The 21,157-nt window shown below is 42.5% G+C and overlaps 1 protein-coding gene across 6 annotated transcripts in view; it reads right to left on the bottom strand.

Annotated features, from left to right (window-relative positions):
- LIN54 (lin-54 DREAM MuvB core complex component) overlaps positions 1 to 21,157 on the bottom strand; it is a 35,121-nt gene that overhangs the window by 4,034 nt on the left and 9,930 nt on the right. For 3 of the 6 annotated variants that reach the window (XM_081924942.1, XM_081924941.1, XM_081924944.1), the window contains exons 2-15: positions 19,974 to 20,053; positions 18,379 to 18,453; positions 17,193 to 17,905; positions 16,620 to 16,740; positions 11,246 to 11,391; positions 9,757 to 9,882; positions 9,177 to 9,393; positions 8,305 to 8,381; positions 7,963 to 8,160; positions 5,234 to 5,325; positions 3,953 to 4,024; positions 2,669 to 2,771; positions 2,368 to 2,505; positions 412 to 614 (exon numbers count right to left, since the gene is read on the bottom strand). In XM_081924942.1, the coding sequence (XP_081781068.1) occupies positions 412 to 614; positions 2,368 to 2,505; positions 2,669 to 2,771; positions 3,953 to 4,024; positions 5,234 to 5,325; positions 7,963 to 8,160; positions 8,305 to 8,381; positions 9,177 to 9,393; positions 9,757 to 9,882; positions 11,246 to 11,391; positions 16,620 to 16,740; positions 17,193 to 17,870 (2,171 nt within the window). In that variant the 5' untranslated portion in view covers positions 17,871 to 17,905; positions 18,379 to 18,453; positions 19,974 to 20,053. Of the gene's footprint in view, positions 1 to 411; positions 615 to 2,367; positions 2,506 to 2,668; positions 2,772 to 3,952; positions 4,025 to 5,233; positions 5,326 to 7,962; positions 8,161 to 8,304; positions 8,382 to 9,176; positions 9,394 to 9,756; positions 9,883 to 11,245; positions 11,392 to 16,619; positions 16,741 to 17,192; positions 17,906 to 18,378; positions 18,454 to 19,973; positions 20,653 to 21,157 lie in introns of those variants that run through there. The other 3 variants (XM_081924940.1, XM_081924945.1, XM_081924943.1) reach the window with 2 other exon arrangements.

Raw genomic sequence — 21,157 nt, forward strand, 5'->3', positions numbered from 1 at the left:
GCTTCACCCAAAGCCACGTGCAGCCTCTCCCGGCTGGCGAGTTGTGCGTGGCTAAAGAGGAAGCCAAGACAGCCAGCGGGATGGATCCCGCTGGCTATCTTGGCTTCTTTGCTCTTTGGGACTGGGGGGGGGGAATAATTTTTTTTTATTCTCCCCCCCCCCACAAAACTAGGTGCGCCCTATGGTCCGGTGCGCCCTATAGAGCGAAAAATACAGTACTTGTTCCACGTCTAGCAATTGCAAGAGCAGCAGAATAAAATATGAGCCCAGGCAAGTGAGGCAGGAGGAGGCACTCTGCTCCCCAAAAGTTATTTCCATGCCCTCCCTCTATTTCTCTCAACCTACAGCACTAATTTTTTTTAACAGCACAGAAGAGACTGCATGACATCAACAAAATGGAAGTAAGCACACCTCCCCCCTCCGCTGGTCAACACCGGGGCTGGCCTTGTCAGCAGGTCTGAAATCTGCGAGGACAACTTTGTCTTTGCGGCAGTTTGTTGCTGGACTCGCACTTCAGCAGCGTCAGCCAAGTGCATCAACGTCTTCCGCTCTGGGCTTTCTTCAAAGTTCTTGCAGCCGATACATTTGCAAATTGAAGAACACATGATCTTTGCCTGAACAGGAGAAAAACAAAAGCCTATTCATTCATTTATTTATTTAATTTGTATAGCACCCTTCATCCAAAGTTCACAGCACAGTTTGCAACATAAAAATACAAAATGAGAACACAAAATACATAATAAAAGAAAAGCACAACAAACCCTTTCTAGAAACACGTTTACTAATAATAATAATAATAATAATAATAATAATAATAATAATAATAATTTATGTATACCCCGCCCTCCCCGGCCAGAGCCAGGCTCAGGGCGACTAACACCAGTAAAATTACAATAAGAACATAAGGGGGGGGGGACCAATTTAAAATACAGCTTAAAAATACAATTTAAAATGCAGCCTCATTTTAATAGTAGCCCATAGATCAAAACCATAAGGGGAGGGAAACATAGGGGTCAGACAGAGTCCAAACCAAAGGCCAGGCAGAACAGCTGTTGTCTTGCAGGCCCTGCAGAAAGGCCATAGAATGTTAAAAGCCTGGTTATGGAGGAACATTTTTTGCCAGACACTAAAGGTATGTAACACAGGTGCCAGGCAAGCCTTCCTGGGGAGAGCATTCCACAAATCGGGAGCCACTGCTTAAAAGGCCTATTCTCATTTTGCCACCCTCCGGGCCTCTTGTGGAGGAGGCACAGGAAGAAGGGCCTCAAATAATTTTCACAGGGTCCAGATCAGTTCATATGGGGAGAGCGGTCTTTGAGGTATTGTTTTGCTGTGTGTTGTAAAATCACAGATTTATTCGTGTATTCAAAATGATTATTGTTTAGCACATACCTTTCAGTGCAATATCAGCCGGATAAATATGACTGCCTAATCTGCAATAGTGCATCACTGATCTTTCATTATGCTGCAAAATTAGGGGATAAAATCCTTCAACTATTGGAGATTTTCGTTCTCCCATTCTCATATAGAAGTCAAGTCTGCAAGGGGCTCCTGAAGTTATATGGATGTGACACAGTAAGCAGAAACATGGCAGAATGCCTTTGTTAAGCTACTTCCTGGCTCTGAACTCCTTTCCCTGTGGAGGTTGCCCAAAATCAGAGCCTGAGTCTTTTCCAGAAGCACTGAAGGAATTTTTATTTAAGAGGTTTCCTGTGGCTGAAGATAGCTTTGGATTTAAAACAGGGATACAGTGGTACCTCGGGTTAAGAACTTAATTCATTCTGGAGGTCGGTTCTTAACCTGAAACTGTTCTTAACCTGAAGTACGACTTAGCTAATGGAGCCTCCCACTGCATTATTTCTGTTCTCATCCTGAAGCAAAGTTCTTAACCCGAGGTAATATTTCTGGGTTAGCGGAGTCTGTAACCTGAAGCGTCTGTAACCCGAGGTACCACTGTAGAGGTACAGCCATACCTCGGATTGAAGTAGCTTCGGGATGAATATTTTCGGGTTGCGCTCCGCGGCCACCTGGAAGTAACGGAGCGCGTTACTTCCGTGTTTCGCCGCATGCGCAGATGCTCAAAATGACGTCATGCGCATGTGCAGAAGCGGCGAATCGCGACCCACCCATGAGCAAACACGGGTTGCGTTCGCTTCAGGATGCAAACGGGGCTCCAGAACGGATCCTGTTCGCGTCCAGAGGTACCACTGTATTAGTATTTCACATAACATTTGTGAGCCTAATATAAGTGTGTGTTAAAAAAAATAAAAATGGAACCACTATGGAGATGCTGCGAGACTGAATCAAGGGAGGGCAGTGACAAAAAAGTACTGAGAGGAGAGAAATACAGCAGACTTTGGGTCTTACCTCATAGCATTCACAATAGTTTTTGAGACATCCAGACCGCTTGCAGTTGCAACCTTTGCTGTGCCGCCTGTCCGACTCGCCTTCCTTCCCCTTCCCTATTTTAGGCTTGAAGGCTTCTGGGTTTCTGTCAAGGCAGGCCTAGCAAGGCAGATGCAAAGAAATCCATCACCACATGCAAACGTTGGAGACGCAAACCTAGACTTTCACAGGAGGAACTGGCAGACACCATTTCATCCGGTCACAAAAGACAAAAGTCTTTTTGTCAAGGTTTGGTTTTGCTTCAGAAAGGGAAGAGCTTTACCTTGATTGCTTTCTGTCTGTCATTTTCATGGTCCAGATTGTTATAGCAGTTTGTGCAGTTGCAGTTGTTGCAGAACTCGCCATTGGCAAAGCAATCGCAGTACCTGAAAGGGAAATCTCATGGGAAGCTTGAACACAAAACGCCCAAAAGGACGGCAGGCACAACAAGCGTGGATTGCAAGGGGTTGCATGGCTCCTCCAACCACACTCATGGCAGGCAGGTCAGCCTTCCAAGTGGGTTTAACAGCAACTCTCAAACTTTGTTGTCACGAGTCTCGCGGAGAAAAAAACAACCCAAGCCAGAACCACGGGGGCTTTGCAAGTCTGGAGAGAAAGAGCTTCCAACACTCCACCCACAAGGAAGAAAGCTAGTGTGGCTTGGCCCTGAAGGAAAAGGAAAGGGCAGGCCTTTTCCCCCTTCAACTTAAAAGGTAAAGGGACCCCTGACCAGTCGCGGAGGACTCTGGGGTTGCGGCACTCAGCTCACTTTATTGGCCGAGGGAGCCGGCGTACAGTTTCCGGGTCATGTGGCCAGCATGACTAGGCTGCTTCTGGCGAAACCAGAGCAGTGCATGGAAACACCGTTTACCTTCCTGCCGGAGCGTTACCTATTTATCTACATGCACTTTGATGTGCTTTCGAACTGCTAGGTTGGCAGGAGCTGGGACCGAGCAACGGGAGCTCACCCCGTCGCGGGGATTCAAACCTCCGACCTTCTGATCGGCAAGCCCTAGGCTCTGTGGTTTAACCCACAGCACCACCCGCGTCCCCCCCTTCAACTTAGTAGCCATTAAATTAGAACCGGGAGGAGCTTGCATTCAGCATACTGAAAAGTTGCTTGAACTTCCTACTCAGCCAACCAGGATGTGTTGCAGGCAACGTGGTTTAGCCTCTTTGCCCACTCACATATCTTGATCTCAAGAACACATCACTACACAAGGAGGCCTCATCCTATAACGCACATGGTGCTCAGCAGCAGTGCGCAAGTTTTATCCAAGTCTAAAATGCAAAAGATAGTATCTACCGCAGAGTGAGATTAAGATAACAATCTTAAATATGGGAAATGTGGCCTCAACATGATCTTCCTCTAACACAAGATTTTATCTGTAATGGGTTTAACATGCTGCTAGACTACAACCCCAACATCCCTGACCAGTGACTGTGCTGGGAGCCCAATAGGATTTTAGCTACCTCTGCTGTAATGCATGCACTTTATTGCTGATGGAAAAACAGGGTTTTACTTTTAACATTTCAAGATGGCAAAAAGTAAAACAGTTATACTTACAGCTTAAGACACAGTGATTTTGTACAGTTGCATGGCTTTCTGGGGCGATTTGCCGATTCGGAGGAAATTATTCTGTAAAACAGTTTTAATGACTTCAGTCGTTTTTTGGCCCAAACGTCAAAATGTTGATTAGCTATTGTGTCATTTGAGATGTGCAATAACAATAATGGGACCATTGACCCATCTGTTCCCCACAGTTCAGATTACACAACCTAGCCCACCTTGTGCCAAGGTCAGAGAGCAGGAGCATCTTAGGTGCCTCCAGATCAAGTGATTCCACCAAATGACTTATCAGAAAAGTAATTCCCAAACTGTGGTACCAGAAGAAAAATGCTACTGCATCAGGATTTAAAAAAAAACAAAAAACAATTTAACTGTCCTATAAGTCCATTGTATCAATGCATAACAGAGGTTATCTACTGCTTCTCTGAATGATCGCCTGCTCTGGCATTGCTTTCTTCTGCTTATTTTCTGTCAGGGGCTAGTAATTCTGCTTTGCATGAGCATCAGCTGTAAGTGGATCATTCAGTCACTCCAAAAGTAAAGACTCAGCAAATTCACCTGGCCTCATGAGGCTGTTTTCAGTTGCGTCTCCCTAAAAGTTGCTTCTTTGGGGCTGTGTCCTTTCAGTTAAGCAGGTATGCCCATATAAGTGACTCATGCATAGGGGGGGAAAAGGTATCGGGCTCTTCAAAAAGCAGTTGTAAGTCTTACTCTTTCACATTCTAAAATTAAATTTTTCAGGTGTAATAACAAAGTGTGCCCAGATATTTGGGATCTACTGTACTACCCCCATATAAACAAACCACGAGAAACAATACGCTTGACCAAGATTGTTCAGTCTCTTCATTAGGAATAAAAATATCTGCAGAGGTGTTCGGTGTGCCTGCCCTACTCTTGTGGGATTACTTTTCCTTTTGGAACCTGGGTAGGATTTAAATAATTTTAGCTGGTTTTTATGGGTAGAGAGAATTGTTTTTACATCTGTAAGATCTTTATCTATTTTAAGACTCTGGTTTCATATAAAGCAAAATATAACTGGGTTGGCACATAAGGGGGGGGGGGAACCCTGCAAAAATTCACAGTTGGGAAGTATCTTTTTAGGACCAAGCAAAATATCAACCCTATTTGGATATTCTGAGACCAGAGACCTCCTTCATGCAAGGCAGATTCCCTACCACTTCAGCAGCTGAACACCGAACAACTCCAAATATTTCTCCCAATCCTCTGTCTTTCCGTGCTGCGCAATGATTATTTAAAACACATCTACACAATACACACCCATTGAATGGCAGGCGGGCTTGGGTCTGGATACTAGATGTCCCACTAAGATTGGCATTGCTTGCTATTGATACGTAGGATGACTGCTGCAGCTAAAAATAAATTCACAAAGTCAGAACACGAAGTCAGTACATGACATACCGTTTGCAGATTAGTACTTGCGGAAATAGCTGGCCAAACACTTTTTATTCCGCCATTAAGAGTCAGAAGAAGATGTTCACTACTATTTTTAGACTGGAGGGCTTTTGTCCTGGAAACTGGATTATAACCTCATGTTTAATGTGTACCTAATTTTCTAGTGCTAATGGAAGCCTCACACCTCTTACGATACACCGTTCTAAGAGGACTATTGTAACTAGATTAAAAACCTGTCTAAACATACAAATAACAATAATGTCTCATAGCACCACACTTTTTTGTGACAGGATTAAAAAATTCAGGAACCGTAACACTCCATTTGGCTAAAAGTCTGTTGAGAGTTAAATTAAAATATTACACCTGATTAGCAGTTTATGTTGTCAAAGCTCCTTCAATTTCTCACACCTAAGTTTCATGGTCAGATAAAAAATAGTAGGAAAAAACTTTATTTGGAAAATACATAGAGCGGCTTTTCCATTTATAATCCCATTCCTCCACAGCTGCACTATTATATAGCCCCAAAAGCAGGCATAGGCAAACTCGGCCCTCCAGATGTTTTGTGACTACAACTCATCCCTTGCTAACAGGACCAGTGGTCAGGGATGACGGGAATTGTAGTCCCAAAACATCTGGAAGGCCGAGTTTGCCTATGCCTGCCAAAGAGCCTGTCAAAGCAGCGTACAATTTGCTTTTGATCTTTTTGTTGTTGCTAAACTATATGGGGATTTTCACACACCTGAAAGAGGACTGCTGGAACTCATTTTGTGGTATCAGCCGAAAAGATCTATGGAAAACTAGGAATTATGGAAAACTAGGGTCCTACTCCAAGTATCCTATTTTGATTCAGAATGCATGGTAGTGAAGCTGGAAAAGTGGCGGAGGGGGTGTCAGTTGACATAGCTTTTCCTTGTACCTTTTCCAGTGACAAAACCATTAACATGCTACATATTGGCCATAAGAAATCACCTTCTTGTGCAATCAGCTCTCAGCTTTTCACCACTCTCTCCACTTTAGGAACAGGAACCACCTGCAGACGAGCTTCTGCTAGGACTGCGTTAGCTAGGAAAGCTGTTTGCAAGCTGAAAAATCCCTCATGCCTGCTTCCTTTGGAGAAGCAGAGAAATTTTCAAAGAGGAAGACAGCTGAGGTCCTACGTCTCCCCGGCAACACCCTTTTGTTAGCCAGATGAATTTCTGATGACCTTCATGGCCTTGAGGCATAGTGATGGTGGGTTAACACATAAAATAAATTTCATCAGTTGCCCTTGCTTTTCCAACCGTTTTAATAGGATCATTCTTGTTTTTAGATTCAGAATCCCACATTCTCATTTCCCCGTAAAGGTATTTAAAGGGAAATTAATTTTAATAACAGAGAACAAGAGTATTTTCTGCTTATCTCCATGAAGTCCACAATCTTCTATTATTTAGTTCTTAGAATGCACTTGAACTTTACACTCCAGAGAGAAGTCTGATTTTTCCAGCAAAGAAGATCTTCCATTTTCAGCTTTGTTTGGGAACAGTTGGAACTCAGCTTTATTTCAAAGCAATCCTCCAAGCTGGCTGGAATGAGATTGTGCATTTACAAAACCCGAGTATCATCATTTTGGCAACCATCTCTTCTCAGCTGTCATGATGGCTAACAATAGTCCTTCCTCTTTCCATCCATGTTGAAAGGCTCCTTCTTTCTTGCCTGCTTTGTATTTCAATTGCTGGTGGGCTAAATGTTTCCTAATCTCTTTTTCTGGCAGAAGATACATCATCTGCTTGGACCGTGCACCAAAGGAATTTCACCTGGCCATCTACTCCATGAATTAAGTCACATTGAAGCTCTCATTTCTTTCAGCTTTGCCAGACTATCTGGCTACAAGGGAGAGCGTGGAGGATGTTGCTGTTTTCCATGAGAGGGCTACTCTCAATGATTTGGACCGGTAAGCCTCTATGCAGCTGCTCTACATGCAATTTTCTATCCCATGTTTTCCAAAGGAAGACAGCAGCAATCCACAGGTGTTCCTCAGTCTTGCCTGTCTAACACGCGTTCCAAGCATATGCAGCATCTTGTGCTAGTGCTACTATCAGTAAGTTTCATCAGGCCAGCAGTTCCCGAACTGTGCTGGGTTACACTAGTGTGATGAGAGAAGGGCTGAAGTGAAATGCAACCACGTCCTTCAAGAAGGTCCTGTGTAGGGCTGTGGTTTTTTTCCTGCCAAGATATGGACATCGACATCTCCCCATGTGGAAAGGTGCCCTGATATAGCCTGCAGCACAGCTGGCAGCCTGGGAAAATTCCAGGGGAAAAACATCCTGGGAGAGGGAATGTGTGTATCCACTTCAGTACAACGGTGTGCTTTCACAGTTAGTCCAAAAGCGGGAGAAAAAAAGCCCAACGTCTTGGGTATCAAAGATTAGAAAACGATGGATTATGCCTACCTTATTTCTAGCACTTATTTTGTGTCCACAGACATTGGAAACTCTGACATTCTTCTGGCCTTAACTCCCAAGTGGGTCATTTTTGGTAAAAGAATCTATACACTATAAAGCATCACACGCTCGCTAAATATTTTGGTCAATTTCATCTCCACATCAATGCCATACCTGTGTGACATACTGAGCCGGGAGAACCGCATAGCCTACATTCCCTGCACCAGGGGCTGGAGCCAGCACTGTGCCCGGGGGAAGGTTGGTGAGGTTTGGCTGGATCTGTGGCAGTGGTGTGGCAGGCATTATTAGCCTCTGCTGTGGCTGGCTTGTAGTAACTATCTGCGAAGTTGTGCTAATTGGTTTGGGCGCCACCTACAAGGAAAGGAAATTGCCATGATGCCTTCATTGCACATGAGATCTTATTCTTTGCAAATCAACAGGAGAAGTTACTTTGGAAATTCCAACTGTACAAAACCAGAAATACGTATTAAGTACGTAGGCGGACGCAAAACTCACTTGTTTGACTGCCTGCGTTGCTGGAACAATTGGGACAGACATCCTCACGGGGGTTGCATTCACCACCATTGGCTTAGCTGCTCAAAAGAAACAACATGAAACACAATATGCAACGTTCTGTGCAAATATGTTTACAGGATGCAGCTTCTCTGGTTGTTACTCCTGTATACTAAAGGTAGGGCCATTTTGGTTTTGTTATTCTTTTGTATGTATTACCCGAACACCAGGTTAGGGTGGGATATTTCGTTATCTATTTTTATGGCATTATTACATGCTGAAATCATTTAACAGAAAAAAATATTTTAAACGAGATTTTTCAGAATTTTGGATAGAACAACAACACACAACTCAAACCTTTGCTGTTTACCATTTACTTGATCAACTCCTAGACAAATCATGGTGAAACAAAGCAACACAACACAAAAAGACCATACATCTGCAACATCTCCTAAAATTAAGGGCAAACACGCAGTGTTTCCAATCTGACACTTTTCATGGCTAAGGAATGTATATCACCCCCTAAGTGGCAATTAAAACTTTAAAAATAGTTTGCATTTGCACTGCTGGAAGCTGTTCATTTAAAAAAACCTAATTATTGCAATGGAGGTGGGACTGAGAAGGGGAGGCTGCCTGATAAATGGGGACACCCGAATCTTGGTCAAAGATCAACAATGAACATTCATGGCTAAATCATTAGTCCAACAAGTATTAGGAAACCTTTCCTACTTGGGAGTGGACATACAACCAGCACAAAGCGACGGTGCAGAACACGGAATGTTAAACATATGCCTACTTAATGCCCCTTGTATTTGCATTTCTGTTAAGCACTTCCAAAACTGTCATGAAAACATTCAACTATGGTGACTACTAACCTTGCTGAAGAGATGCTGTGCTGATGCTGGGATTCTGAGTGGCTGGCTGTGCTGAGCTGTTGGCTGTTGTGGCAGTTACAAGCCGGACATAATGGAATTTGCTTCCAGGTACCTGAATCTGTTGAACATTGGGTGCTGTTGCCAAGGGAATGATAGTCTTAAACTGAGATGTGCTCACTCCCCCCATTGTAAGGGTCTGTACTGCAGATTTCACAGCCTGTTAAAATAGTTGTAAAGTTATTTATGCGATGTCAATATATCAGCCTCTATTTTATTGTTGGCAAAGAAGTAGTTTCTAGGGAGTCAGCATTATTCCCCCTTGTGCTTCATTTTAAAGCACAGATCAATAAACTCTTGAAATGCATTATAATGTTGTATTAATGATGTCAGATACAGTAAGCACCAGTTTGTGACCAAATTTACTTTTAAGCTATTTCTCCCAATAGCGTATCATTTCAACTCATCAAAACAAAAGCCAAAGTTTGATGGATAAACAGTTAACAGTGTCTGAAACTATGCAGAGCTGTGAGTCAGACTCTGATGGTGAGGCTTTCAGAACAAGAGCCAGAATGCTCCATACCTGAGTTGTATTGTTAGCTACAGCCTTTCCGGGGGACGATGGTGTTGAATGCTGCACCGTGAGAATCTGCTGCCCCAGAGCTACGTTTAGAGGAACACCAACTGCTTTCTGGGGTGAGCTTGGAGGCTGCGAGGCGACAGACACCACTGTTAGCTGCTTAACAACTCAAAGATCTTAGGCTAAAACATTCTGTAATACAGTTCCACACAACTACAGCTCATTCAGCTTCAAAATCAGAATAGAATACAAATGCACAAGACTTTTCATGCTGTTGAGCCAACCTATTTTGGACTACAACCACCATCTGCTGGCTGGTACTGAAAGCAGCTGCAGGGCACCAGGTTGGTAAACAAGTTACAACAGTTTAGGCATCAGAAGCTGCTGGCAAGAAGGAAGTGCCCCCCGATAATTTTGCTCAGCTGGTAGATGTTTGGTAATCTGGGAATTCCAATTTCATTAAAAGAAACAGAGGCAGTAAGTTTACAGGTTTTGTTGTTGTGGATCATTTGAAACGTGATTAAAATAAATCATAAAATTGTAGAGTTGGAAGGGACCACGAGGGTCATCTAGTCCAACCCCTTGCCATGCAGGAATCTAATGCTCAATGTTGGGCTCGAACCTGCAACCGCGAGATGAAGAGCCTCATGCCCTACCGACTAAGTGAACTCAGGTTGAAATAGGCAGCTTGAAGCTCAGGTTACTTGTTCTTCACTTAGAAGCTCAGGTACCATTTTAAGTACCGTATTTTTCGCCCCATAGGACGCACCTAGTTTTTTGGGAGGGGATAAAGGGGGGGGAATTCCCCCCCAGGGGCGGGGCTGGGGAAGCCCAAGCTTCCCTGACCCCAGCCCCCAGAACAGGCAGCTCTCCGCAAGCCTTGGGAGACCGCTGCGACTTCCCGCTGGGCTCCCACGGCTTGCGGATATCTGCCTGAAGCCCAAACCAGGTCAGGGAACAGCGGGATGGCGGCGCTCCGCCTCCCCGCTGACCCCCGAGCTTGTGGGGCTGGCAGCAGGGAGAAGCACACTTCTCCCTGCCGCCAGCCTCCAAACCAGGTCGGGGAACTGAAGCCCGGGGCTGCAGGCTTTGAGATGCAGGCTTTGAGATGCAGGCTGCTATTCGCAAGCCTAGGGAGCCCGACGGGAACTCCTGCGGGCTCCCAAGGCTTGTGGAGAGCTTCCTGAAGGCTGGAGAGCGAGAGGGGTCGGTGCGCACCGACCCCTCTCGCTCTCCAGGCTTCAGCGAAAGCCTGCATTCGCCCCGTAGGATGCACACACATTCCCCCTTCATTTTTGGAGGGGGAAAAGTGCGTCCTATAGGGTGAAAAAATACGGTAAATACAGATTAACAGAATTTAACTCACACTTTCCACATTTATGAATCACCACTTTTGAATAGGTGAAATATGTTTATATGGAATATATCCTACTACTTCGGATCATTTTCAGAGCAACACCAAAATAACTGTAAACCTGAATAGACTTTTTACCTTGTTGGGGGACTTCAAGGGAGAAATGGCTATCTTATTTGGTGTCTGCTGTATAGCAGAACTTAAAGTAGTCCCAATGACGCCGCTTTCTGAGATAGTCACCGTCCTTGGAGGTGTCCCTGGAGTGGTCTGCGAAAGAACTCGGCCTGTAGAAAAAAAGAGAACAGAAACAAACTGATGATTATAGCTGGCGTCATGGAAAGAAACAGCATGTCAATTCACTGTTCTACACTGTTGCAGAAGAAGTGCTGCCTTCATTTCATCCTTCTCCCCAGGTAGCAGAGTAGAAATGTCTCACATTTTCTGACAGTGTTTTCTTTTTTGTAATAAAATAGCTGAAGACCACCAAGAATAAAATGAAAACAGAAAAAGAGAGACAAAATTGACTCCAGCACGCTACCAAAAATCAAAACTTCCAGATCAAAAGCTATTTTTCTCTTGTGTTAGCAACTTCCAGGTAAAGATATACCAGAAATACAGCTGATTCAATTCTCACCGCTTGCATTTCTAACAAAAATGGAAACCTCTTATGAAGCAGGACAAAATGCAAAGGGAAAGATGACAACAGCTGGTTACAACTAATAATCTTGCGAGAAAAGTTCCACCAACCCCATTCAGTAACCCCCTCTTTTAGAACTTTTTGTCAGCAATAAATCATGAGTGGAAACCACAGGGGTGCATTTACACCCCAAGATGAGACTGTGTGCATTGCATTACTGCTTCAGCCACCTGTTTCCTTCCAGGCTTCAGCTTCAAGTTATTCCAGCTCTGATTAAAAGTCAGACACAGAAGGAAAACAAGACATTTCTGTTGAAATGCCCCTTGAAGAAGCCTGGCTGCACAAGTATATTTTTCAAGTGCCTCACTCAGTCCCCACCTGCTGGGTGAGAAGGAAGCTTGATTTATCAGTGATTATTGGGAGTATGGTTAGGAAATATACTATACTGCAGAACTGTAAACCTCTCCTGGAGTTTAGTATAAGTTTTCCAAAGTACCATCTAGTAGCTTTTACAGCCTCCCATGGTCTTTCGTGGCCCTGAAGACCAAGATTCTTCAACTGCAGGGTCTAGTTAATTGGGAGAAAATGCACCTTTTATCACTCTTTGATCTGTGGCAGGATGGTCCAAGGACATTTAAAAAGTATAACTGATCTGTGATAACTGACTCTCTTGGAACTAACGAGTTACTGTTGAACCAGTTACCAGTTGGTATAATATGGAAATGTTGCGAGTTTGCCATGGGCACCACCCTCTCTGGTTTGACATAGGTTTTAATCTGATTTTGGTTTGGGCAGGAGCAGGGGGTAGAATGTGCACTAAAAATTTCATATCCGTTGTCAGCCAGCGCCACAGTAACACAGATCCAGGGCTCATATCCCCCATGAATCTTCATGATTTTGACATAGGATGACAACAACTCAAAGCATGCATCAGCGGACACAGAGCTGACCCATGATTTTGATGTAGAAATTATGAGGTTCCATAAAACTGTGTCTCAGATCCATGTTTTTGCACAATGGCCACACCGGAAACCAATGGAAGTGCATTTTTTTTTACCGTTCTGTCAATGGATATAGGTGTGATTGAGAATTTGACTGTGGTTGGAGGGAGGGGGGTAAATTTGTGAACCAATTATGCAGTTTCAAGAGGTTCCATTTAACTGGATCCTATGTGTGCACACATTGCTCATTCTCTTCTCCCCTGCATCCCTCATCACCACATCCGTTTTCTTTCTCCAGTCTTCCAGTTTGGTCCCCCTGCCCCCAGCTATGCTTTCGGTCACTCCACAAATGTTCAACAACTCAGGTTCTGATCTGGGCCTTGAAAGAGGAAGTGCAAAAAAGCACCACTCTTCCATCTAACTCCTTCAGCTGTATGAACTTGGGGGGGGGGGGAGAGATAACCATCTTTTCATCCTCATGATAAAGGGTTCAGTGACTGGGAAGCTCAGAACACTCCTCAACCATTACACTTATAGATACCAGGGAGGTATACTCACTGCTACTAAGCTGTCATCTGAACTACTTCCAGAACTAGGAAAGGAAACGTTTCAGATGCTTGGGTAATGGTTTGAACTTGTCTTATTTTGAAGCTGACCATGGATCGTTATATAAACCACAATTCCCAGCTTGAATGACATGGGGGAAGGCACAGTGAACTTAAGCAAAAGTTTCCAAACTTTGCCTCTTGGGTGTATGGGAGAGGAACAGAGCATGGAAAAAGGGGGAGCACAGCCTGGGACAAAAAGTAGCAGGAAACTATTATTTATCGTTGTTTTGAAAAAGCCACAGACTTCCAGATTATGGCATGTTCCTAAAGTGGAATTTGATGGCAATTAATTGCTTGCTTTTTATTAGCAAGTTCTTCTTGAAAGCTGTGGGCCATTTTGAAACGCAGAAGCAACCAATGTCAGAATATTCTACATGAACTAAGAAAGCATACTAGTGATCTCTCCTCATGCTCTTAACTAGATGGAATCCCAATTTTGAGCTTTGGTGTAAATAAAGCACTTCCATTTAGCTCACAAGCTATCCAGAACTTCAGAAATGCATTGGATATAAATAGAAGCAAATTAGTTGGAACATTTGGTTTTTTTAATTGAAGAAGCATAGAAGACTTACTGATAGCCTTTAAGTGTTTATAAAGAATATCGAATCCAATTTTCTAATACTATGAGGGCAATTAAAAACAAGTTTAGTCTAAATTAAACCAAACCCTCTAACTCAACAGGGATAGTTACTGATCCATTAGATAAGCAGACACCTTGAACAGCAGCCCACAATGTTGTTTCAAGAAAAGAAATCCATGTTATTTTCAGAGAATGCTATTGTGCTAGATCACACTATCTTTTAAACAAGCAGAATTAGCTATTCATTTTACACTCCTGCATTTTGACTAGAATAGATTCATTATACTCTAAAACCACGATAAAAGTATTGACTACAGTTTTGGCCTTGAATTTCCACAGGACACTGCAGTGAATACACATGAAGCAGTGAGCGGCCTGGGTTTGTACAAAACACTAAGCCATGGCTTGTTAAACTGTGGTTTGTTAAACCACAGCTTAGCATTATGTGTGAAGCCTGCCAACAGCTCAATTATGGCTTGTTTACTACCAAAAATCATCCACTGTCTGAAAACCTGGTTTGTTGTTGGCTTATAGTTCTTGATTTGTTTTAACTATGACTTGGCATTTCCTGCAAGCCCACCACTTTTCCTTAAGCGTGACTTGCCTGATCACTCAACCCCAGCCATTCATCAAGCTACAAAGGCAAGAGTAGCTGAAAAACAGAAAACTTTGGAGAAACAATCCAAGGTTTATTTGTCTGTGAGACATCTTGTGGTTTGTTAAACCACAGAGTAGCATTACATGCAAACTAGGCCACTGTGTACAACTCCTGCTTAGTAACAACAGTGTGAAAAATATAAAAATAATAAAGGCACTTTAATACTGGCTCTGTTGTTATGGAAAAATCAAAAGAAAGTGCTTGTTTACAGCACTATATGTTACAAGCGTTGTCATTATCAAAGCAATCTTATACATGTACTCAAAATTAAGTCTGAATTAGTTCAATGGAGCTTACTCCCAAGTGAGTTTTTTAAAATTATTTAAATGATTTATATACCACTTAACAACAACAGTCTCTAAGCAGTTTACAAAGATACAATGCAAAAATAAAATTAGTAAAGACTATAAAATCAAGCTACAATTAAAATACCTGCTGGATTTAAAAAAAAAAAGTATTTAGTAGCAGCCAAAAGTTTAGTAGGAAAGGGGCCTATCTGACCTCAACTGGAAGGACGTTCCATAAAATTGGCCCTACAATACATATGCCTATTTAAGGGTAGCAGGCACCACTCTGTCATGTAAAGATGCATTCAACACACCCTGGATACAACTGATCAACCCCTTCCAAGTGGTTTTCACCAGCCAGGGTGAGCAGGGCTTAAGAGAACAAGAAGCCAGTTGCATCATTGCAAGAGTCCTTCCCACATTATTAGGCTGCATAAACTGAAATTAATCTGACTGGGGAGGCACTGCATTGGACATTTTCAATGGGAGTTACAACAATAGTTGTATCTAAGGCAACTGTGGAAGTGAATGGAGCTGTACACAATTCCATCCTAAATGATAAATAAAGGACTAATAAAGCAAACAATGTATCACATGATGAATTTTTTTTACACCGTGCATGCTTGGCTGTCTGTATTAATACAAATGTGATTTCCACCCCTGCCATGCATTATAATATGTTTTAAAGAGGATGGAGGATGGTAAGATGACTGAATAGAAAAGGCATCTCCTCGAGTAATGGAGTTTCATGGAAAGAAATTCCTCTCTCCATGGGTTACTGATCTTTAGTCTGAATTTGTATTCCAAGTGTTTAAAAATGCATAAACATTAAAATATTAGCAGATACTGTGTGGTTTCCCTTTACATATTCAGTTGTTAATTTTGGTAAGTGAAAAACTAGTCACATTTCTGTCATTTTGGTTCTCTGTGTGTTTGTGATGAGGGGGAAGAGTAGTATTGTCCATTTGCATTGCTACTCTTGATTTATAAGGTGTAAAGTGAATATTTTAGTTTTCCACTTTTATAAAATTCCTAAAACCTTGTCCACTTTACCCTTTAGAACCGACAGAGGACTTTGCAGCTTAAAAGTAGTACTCATCTTTTTAAAAACCCAGAAGTTTGAACAGTTTAAACCATCTTATTTCCCCTCAAAAGAGCCAGGAAGTAGTGATAAAACACTGCAGCAATGCATAGGGGGATGAGAAGAAACATCTTGACTCTGTAGCAACAGAACTAGTCAGTAGCCAGGAGTGGAGTGGAGAACTCTTCAGAGCAAGTCAGTTGCACATAACACTACACTTTTAATGCACATTTATGAAGCGTGCAAGCTTTTCCACATTTACTACATGGTTAAGTTGGTTGACACTATGCACACAATCTAAACATTTGAGAGAGACATAAAATAACAATGCTGCTGTTAGGTTTTGAAAGCGCTATTTTACATGACCCACATTCTCTGTAAATTGACACACTTTTCATCTTCCCTGAGACGTTATGAGATGAAGAGCAGCAAGATTCATTCTGTGGCTTGGACCCAAAGAGCCTTGTGCGTGCACATAAAGTGCTTTTGTGAACATACAAGGGCAGAATTATCAGATTCCCCTGATAATCACTCCTAAATGTCACTTTGAAGGACTCCCTGGCTTTTTTGAGGGAGCTCAGAAGGCAGTGGTGTAAAAGAGAAAGGAGCCTAAAAGCCCTCCATCAAAATCTGCCCAATTGGATCCCAGCCTGTATCTGACTCAATTCGCATTTCACCCCCTTAGGAATGGCACCATGCAAGAAGCCACAAATATATAACCTGCAATGACCGGTGACACTTGTGTTGTCTGACCCGTAACAGCTTTGCTGTTGATTGGTTTTGTGAAGATCAGCTTAGTTATCACCGGGGCTGAGGTGGGTGTCCTGGTTTTTTTAGCAATCTGAAAAGCAAAAGAAGAATCATTCCCTCAGTTAGAGGAATTATTGTTTGTATGCAATAACAGCCAAAATCCACATATTCTCACCTTCTGCAGTGTCTTCGCTCTCAATCTCCACTACCCCCAAACAGATTAGCTTGGAGCCAGTCCCCCAACCGCTCCCTCCTGTTTCCACCCATCACCAGTCATGTGTGTCTTCTCACCACCCCCAAGAAGTGTCCTCTAACTGGTTTTGTGCTGCTGCACATCCCTCTCTATAGGCAAGAACTCTATTTTTAAAAAATAATCATTCATCACCTCCATTGCACTTGTAACTCTTCCTTACATTTTGCTTGTCTTATTGATTCACTTTCCCTGCCTTACTCTGCTCCACTTACGTTACTGCCAACAAAAGAGAATCATGAATGGGAGCAATTTTATCACAAAAGATAATGAGAAACAGTGTGCCTTCTTACCTGCACTGCTTTTAATTGCTGGGTCTGCAACACAGAGGACTGGGTGGTAGCATTTACCAACTGGCTCCCTGGAGTCAAGGCTGAAACACCAATGACAGGTTTCACCTCTGACCTTCCTCCAATAGTTACCACCTTGAACTGCTGCGCTGGCAGCTTGGAGTCACCTGCTTGCACCTGCGACGTGGCCTTCTGTGACTGAGACAGCTGGTTGTGGGGTAACGTCAGGACAATGGGCTGCCCAGGTTTCCCCAGAGTTGTTACAATGAGTTTTTGCCCTTCTGGTTTTATAGTCTGGTTGCCAATTTTCAAGTCAGTTGCCTTGTTTAAAATTATCTGGTTGGCCGATATAGTGACAGGAGTCTGAGGACCAAGTTTCTGGAGGCTACTTTGAAAGGAAGGTTGTGCAGTCACACTAGTACCGGCTTTTGTAGTGGCAGCATTGGCTATGACGTGGCTTACACAATTGCTGGACACCATGACGGTCTCTGTGGTGATGGACGACGTGCCAGAAGTAACAGAATCCCTGCCTGAGCTTACGTTTGCCATTCCTTCCAGTTCCATCTCCATAGTGTCACCCACAATTACAGCCTCTATGTTCTCATCTTCCTCCAGCGTTGCGCCTGTGTCCATGATCTCTTCAGGTAGCAAGCTGTTCACTTCCGCCGACACCACCTCCATATTGCAAATGCGGATGACAGGCCAAAGGTGAGGCACTGCAGTGATATTTCAAAGAAAGGAAATTCGTTTTTCAGCTCCACAACAATGTGCAAGTTGCAGCATCGGACATATTATTGTGGGAGCCTACAAAACCATGAAATAAACATCTACATGGTATTGGCTGTGGATAAAAATGTGCAGACAGATTAGCCACTGCTTTGGCTAACAAGCATGTCTAAGACAATCATCATTGCAGCCTCCTTGAGTGGTTTTTCCTGGCTGGAATATGCCCTTAAATTGTTAATTGCCTCTTGCTTGCTTTTTCAACTTTGAAAAGAAGTATATTTGAGCAATTATGAAAAGCTATTGATGGGGGTTAAGGAGAGTACAAAACTCTGCATGTTCTCAACCAGGAGGGAAGCTTGTTAGGACATTTCTGACACTGGAACTGTCCATAAATTGGACATATGACTTCTATAGTGATTTCATGAAATACTGAAATACAGAAAATCATGAGTTCTGTTGTTACCTGAATTTCTTTTAAATCCTGTTCCACATCAGATGACCTCCAGAAGCATTATAGTGTAGCACCATCTGTTAGGGCTGAAGATGATGGGAAGATTTCAGATGTTATAAGCAAGCTGTTCCTTATAAATCCAGTCCCAAACTGACAAAATTCTAATGTTTAAGTACTATTTTAAGTACTATGTTTAAGTCTCTCCACCTCTAGGCTTTCTCTCAAGCACCCTCTCATAGCACATGTGGAAATCCCTTTCATAAATCTGGTGTTCAGCCAACCCCCAAACATCAAAACTCTTAATCGAAACTGATTTTCAAGGTTACTGAAAACACCACCCCCCCCCCAATATTTTCAAGAACAGGTAAATGTTCCATGGAAAGAACACACCTCCAGAACAGCTGAGCATAAAAACCACAATATCAACTATAATGTGATAATTGCACAGACATGCAAATTTAAATTGATCATCCAAGGTACTTAACATCTTCAACAAGCTATTTAATAACAAGCCAGGTTAAGAGTTTTTCAAGCAGCTAATAATGTTATTTTTGTATTGTTGAAAATGTCACAGGGAAAAAGCTGAGAAAATAGCCTACTTCTTCAATAATTGGTAGGAAGAATGCTAATGAAATTGTAAAACCTGCAAAATTCAGCTAATCTGAGATTCAGTGTGGAAAGGGGAGTTTACATGAAGTGACAGAAGAAACATAAAACATACACCCACTACAAATTAGTTAGCCACAGAAGGAAAAAATAAAATTGAGAATAATGTTCCAAAATACACAATATCCAAGGCACACTGGTGGATGCACAGTCTTAAACCACAAAATGTTTACATTTACAGTGTATAAAAATGCAATTTAGCAACAATTGACAGGAGCTGTGCCTATAGAGACCATCCCTCTTCCCTGCCCTTTGCCTTATTCCATGAGCTGTTTTGTCATATGGGACTGCCCCTGTACCCTCTCACTAGTTTATTCATTCTTTCAACATTTTTATACTCTGCCTTCCTACAGCACAGAGTGCTGAACAACTACAGTAATAAAAAGCTATACACCAGTAAACATTCATTAAAACCACTGAATCAAATAAAGTACAATAAGGAGCAATAATAGTTTCCATACGACCAAAATATACTTTATGGTCACAATGTCTGGCCAAATAAATTATTTTTTCTTTGTGCATAATACTAATGCTGGATGTCAGGATGGAGCAACAGCAACCCTTACTAACCTGAGCAGGCCACAATGAGGGCATTTATATAAAATCTCCATGCATAATTAAAAGATTAGCACTTTAGAAGGTATTCAAATGAATTAATAACATGCTGGATGTTTTGTTCATTGATTACAAAGCTGCTTTATGGCTCGATTTGTATAATTTTATGACTAACAGCCAAAACAAGAGTACAGAACAAGTACAGTGTGTTCATGCATGTAACACAAAGGAAGGGGGAAGTGAGTTTTCCATTGATTATACCCAAAAGAGCTGAAAATTACAATAACTTGCAGGTTCAGGAGATGGAGGCAAGATTGAAATAAATGCTTTTATGAAGCAGTGTTAACTTTAATCCAGATAACTGAGGTTCTCTTGCAATGAGAAGTTCTCCAAAAGAAGTTGCTTTTGTTTTATAAACTTGTGACATATCCAAAGTCCGCTCTAGCTCTGGCTTTCAGATCCAGCTCTAGGATGACAGAACATACAAGAGTCTGAGATACAGTTTCATGATGTGCTTATTTCAGAATAGAGGTCACAACTTCAGTAAATTTTTATATACATGCAGGCAGGATACCAGAGAACAGGATTAGAACTGATCTGAGGTCTACTAGCCACAGGAAACTTTTTAACCTCACCATTCACTTGGCAGTGGGAATGTAGCCAAATAAAATAGCACCAAGCAGTGATGACTCTCAGGCAGGCAAGTGCTTTTTAGAACATTTGCAAATACTCTTCTGTGATTGACTTATTTTAGAAAATAAGCACATATTACTACCTTAGCTGGACATGGAACAAGACAGGTAAGCACAAGAAATTTCACTGTGGTCATTCCAAAGGAAGTTATCAATATATTAGCATAAGCATTGTTTCTGCCAGTCAAAGCAAATAAACAAGGTGGATTTCAAAAGGCATGCTCCAGCTTTTCCATTACCAGAAAGAACACCTTCCTTTAAAAGTGAAGAGCCCATAGTTTCAGTTAATTCATTAATCAGGTATTTTAGACCCCCTGAAGACATTATAGTTCCAATTTGACAAAGCCTAGAATCATAGAAACCAAACCATGGGGCTCAAACCCATAATCCTGAGATTAAGTCTCATGCTCTTCTGATTGAGCTAAAAGTGGTGGTTTGGAACCAAGTATCCTAAGGAAGATAAGGGACGCCTAGGATCAGAAGGTTGGCAGTTCGAATCCCCGCGACGCTCCCGTTGTTTGGTCCCTGCTCCTGCCAACCTAGCAGTTCGAAAGCATGTCAAAGTGCAAGTAGATAAATAGGTACCGCTCCAGCGGGAAGGCAAATGGCATTTCTGTGCGCTGCACTGGTTCGCCAGAAGCGGCTTAGTCATGCTGGCCACATGACCCGGAAGCTGTACGCCGGCTCCCTCGGCCAATAAAGCGAGATGAGCACCGCAACCCCAGAGTCGGCTACAACTGGACCTAATGGTCACCCCTGACCATTATCCTAAGGAAGAGGGGTGTTGACCAATGAGAATTAATTAGCCCTTAATTCCTAAAGATTAACAGCAAAATTATTGTTTGTGGAATCTATATAATATACATTTTTGTCAGTTT

Source organism: Podarcis melisellensis, assembly GCF_964234715.1.
Source record: "Podarcis melisellensis genome assembly, chromosome: 9".
NCBI classification, from domain to species: Eukaryota; Metazoa; Chordata; class Lepidosauria; order Squamata; family Lacertidae; genus Podarcis; species Podarcis melisellensis.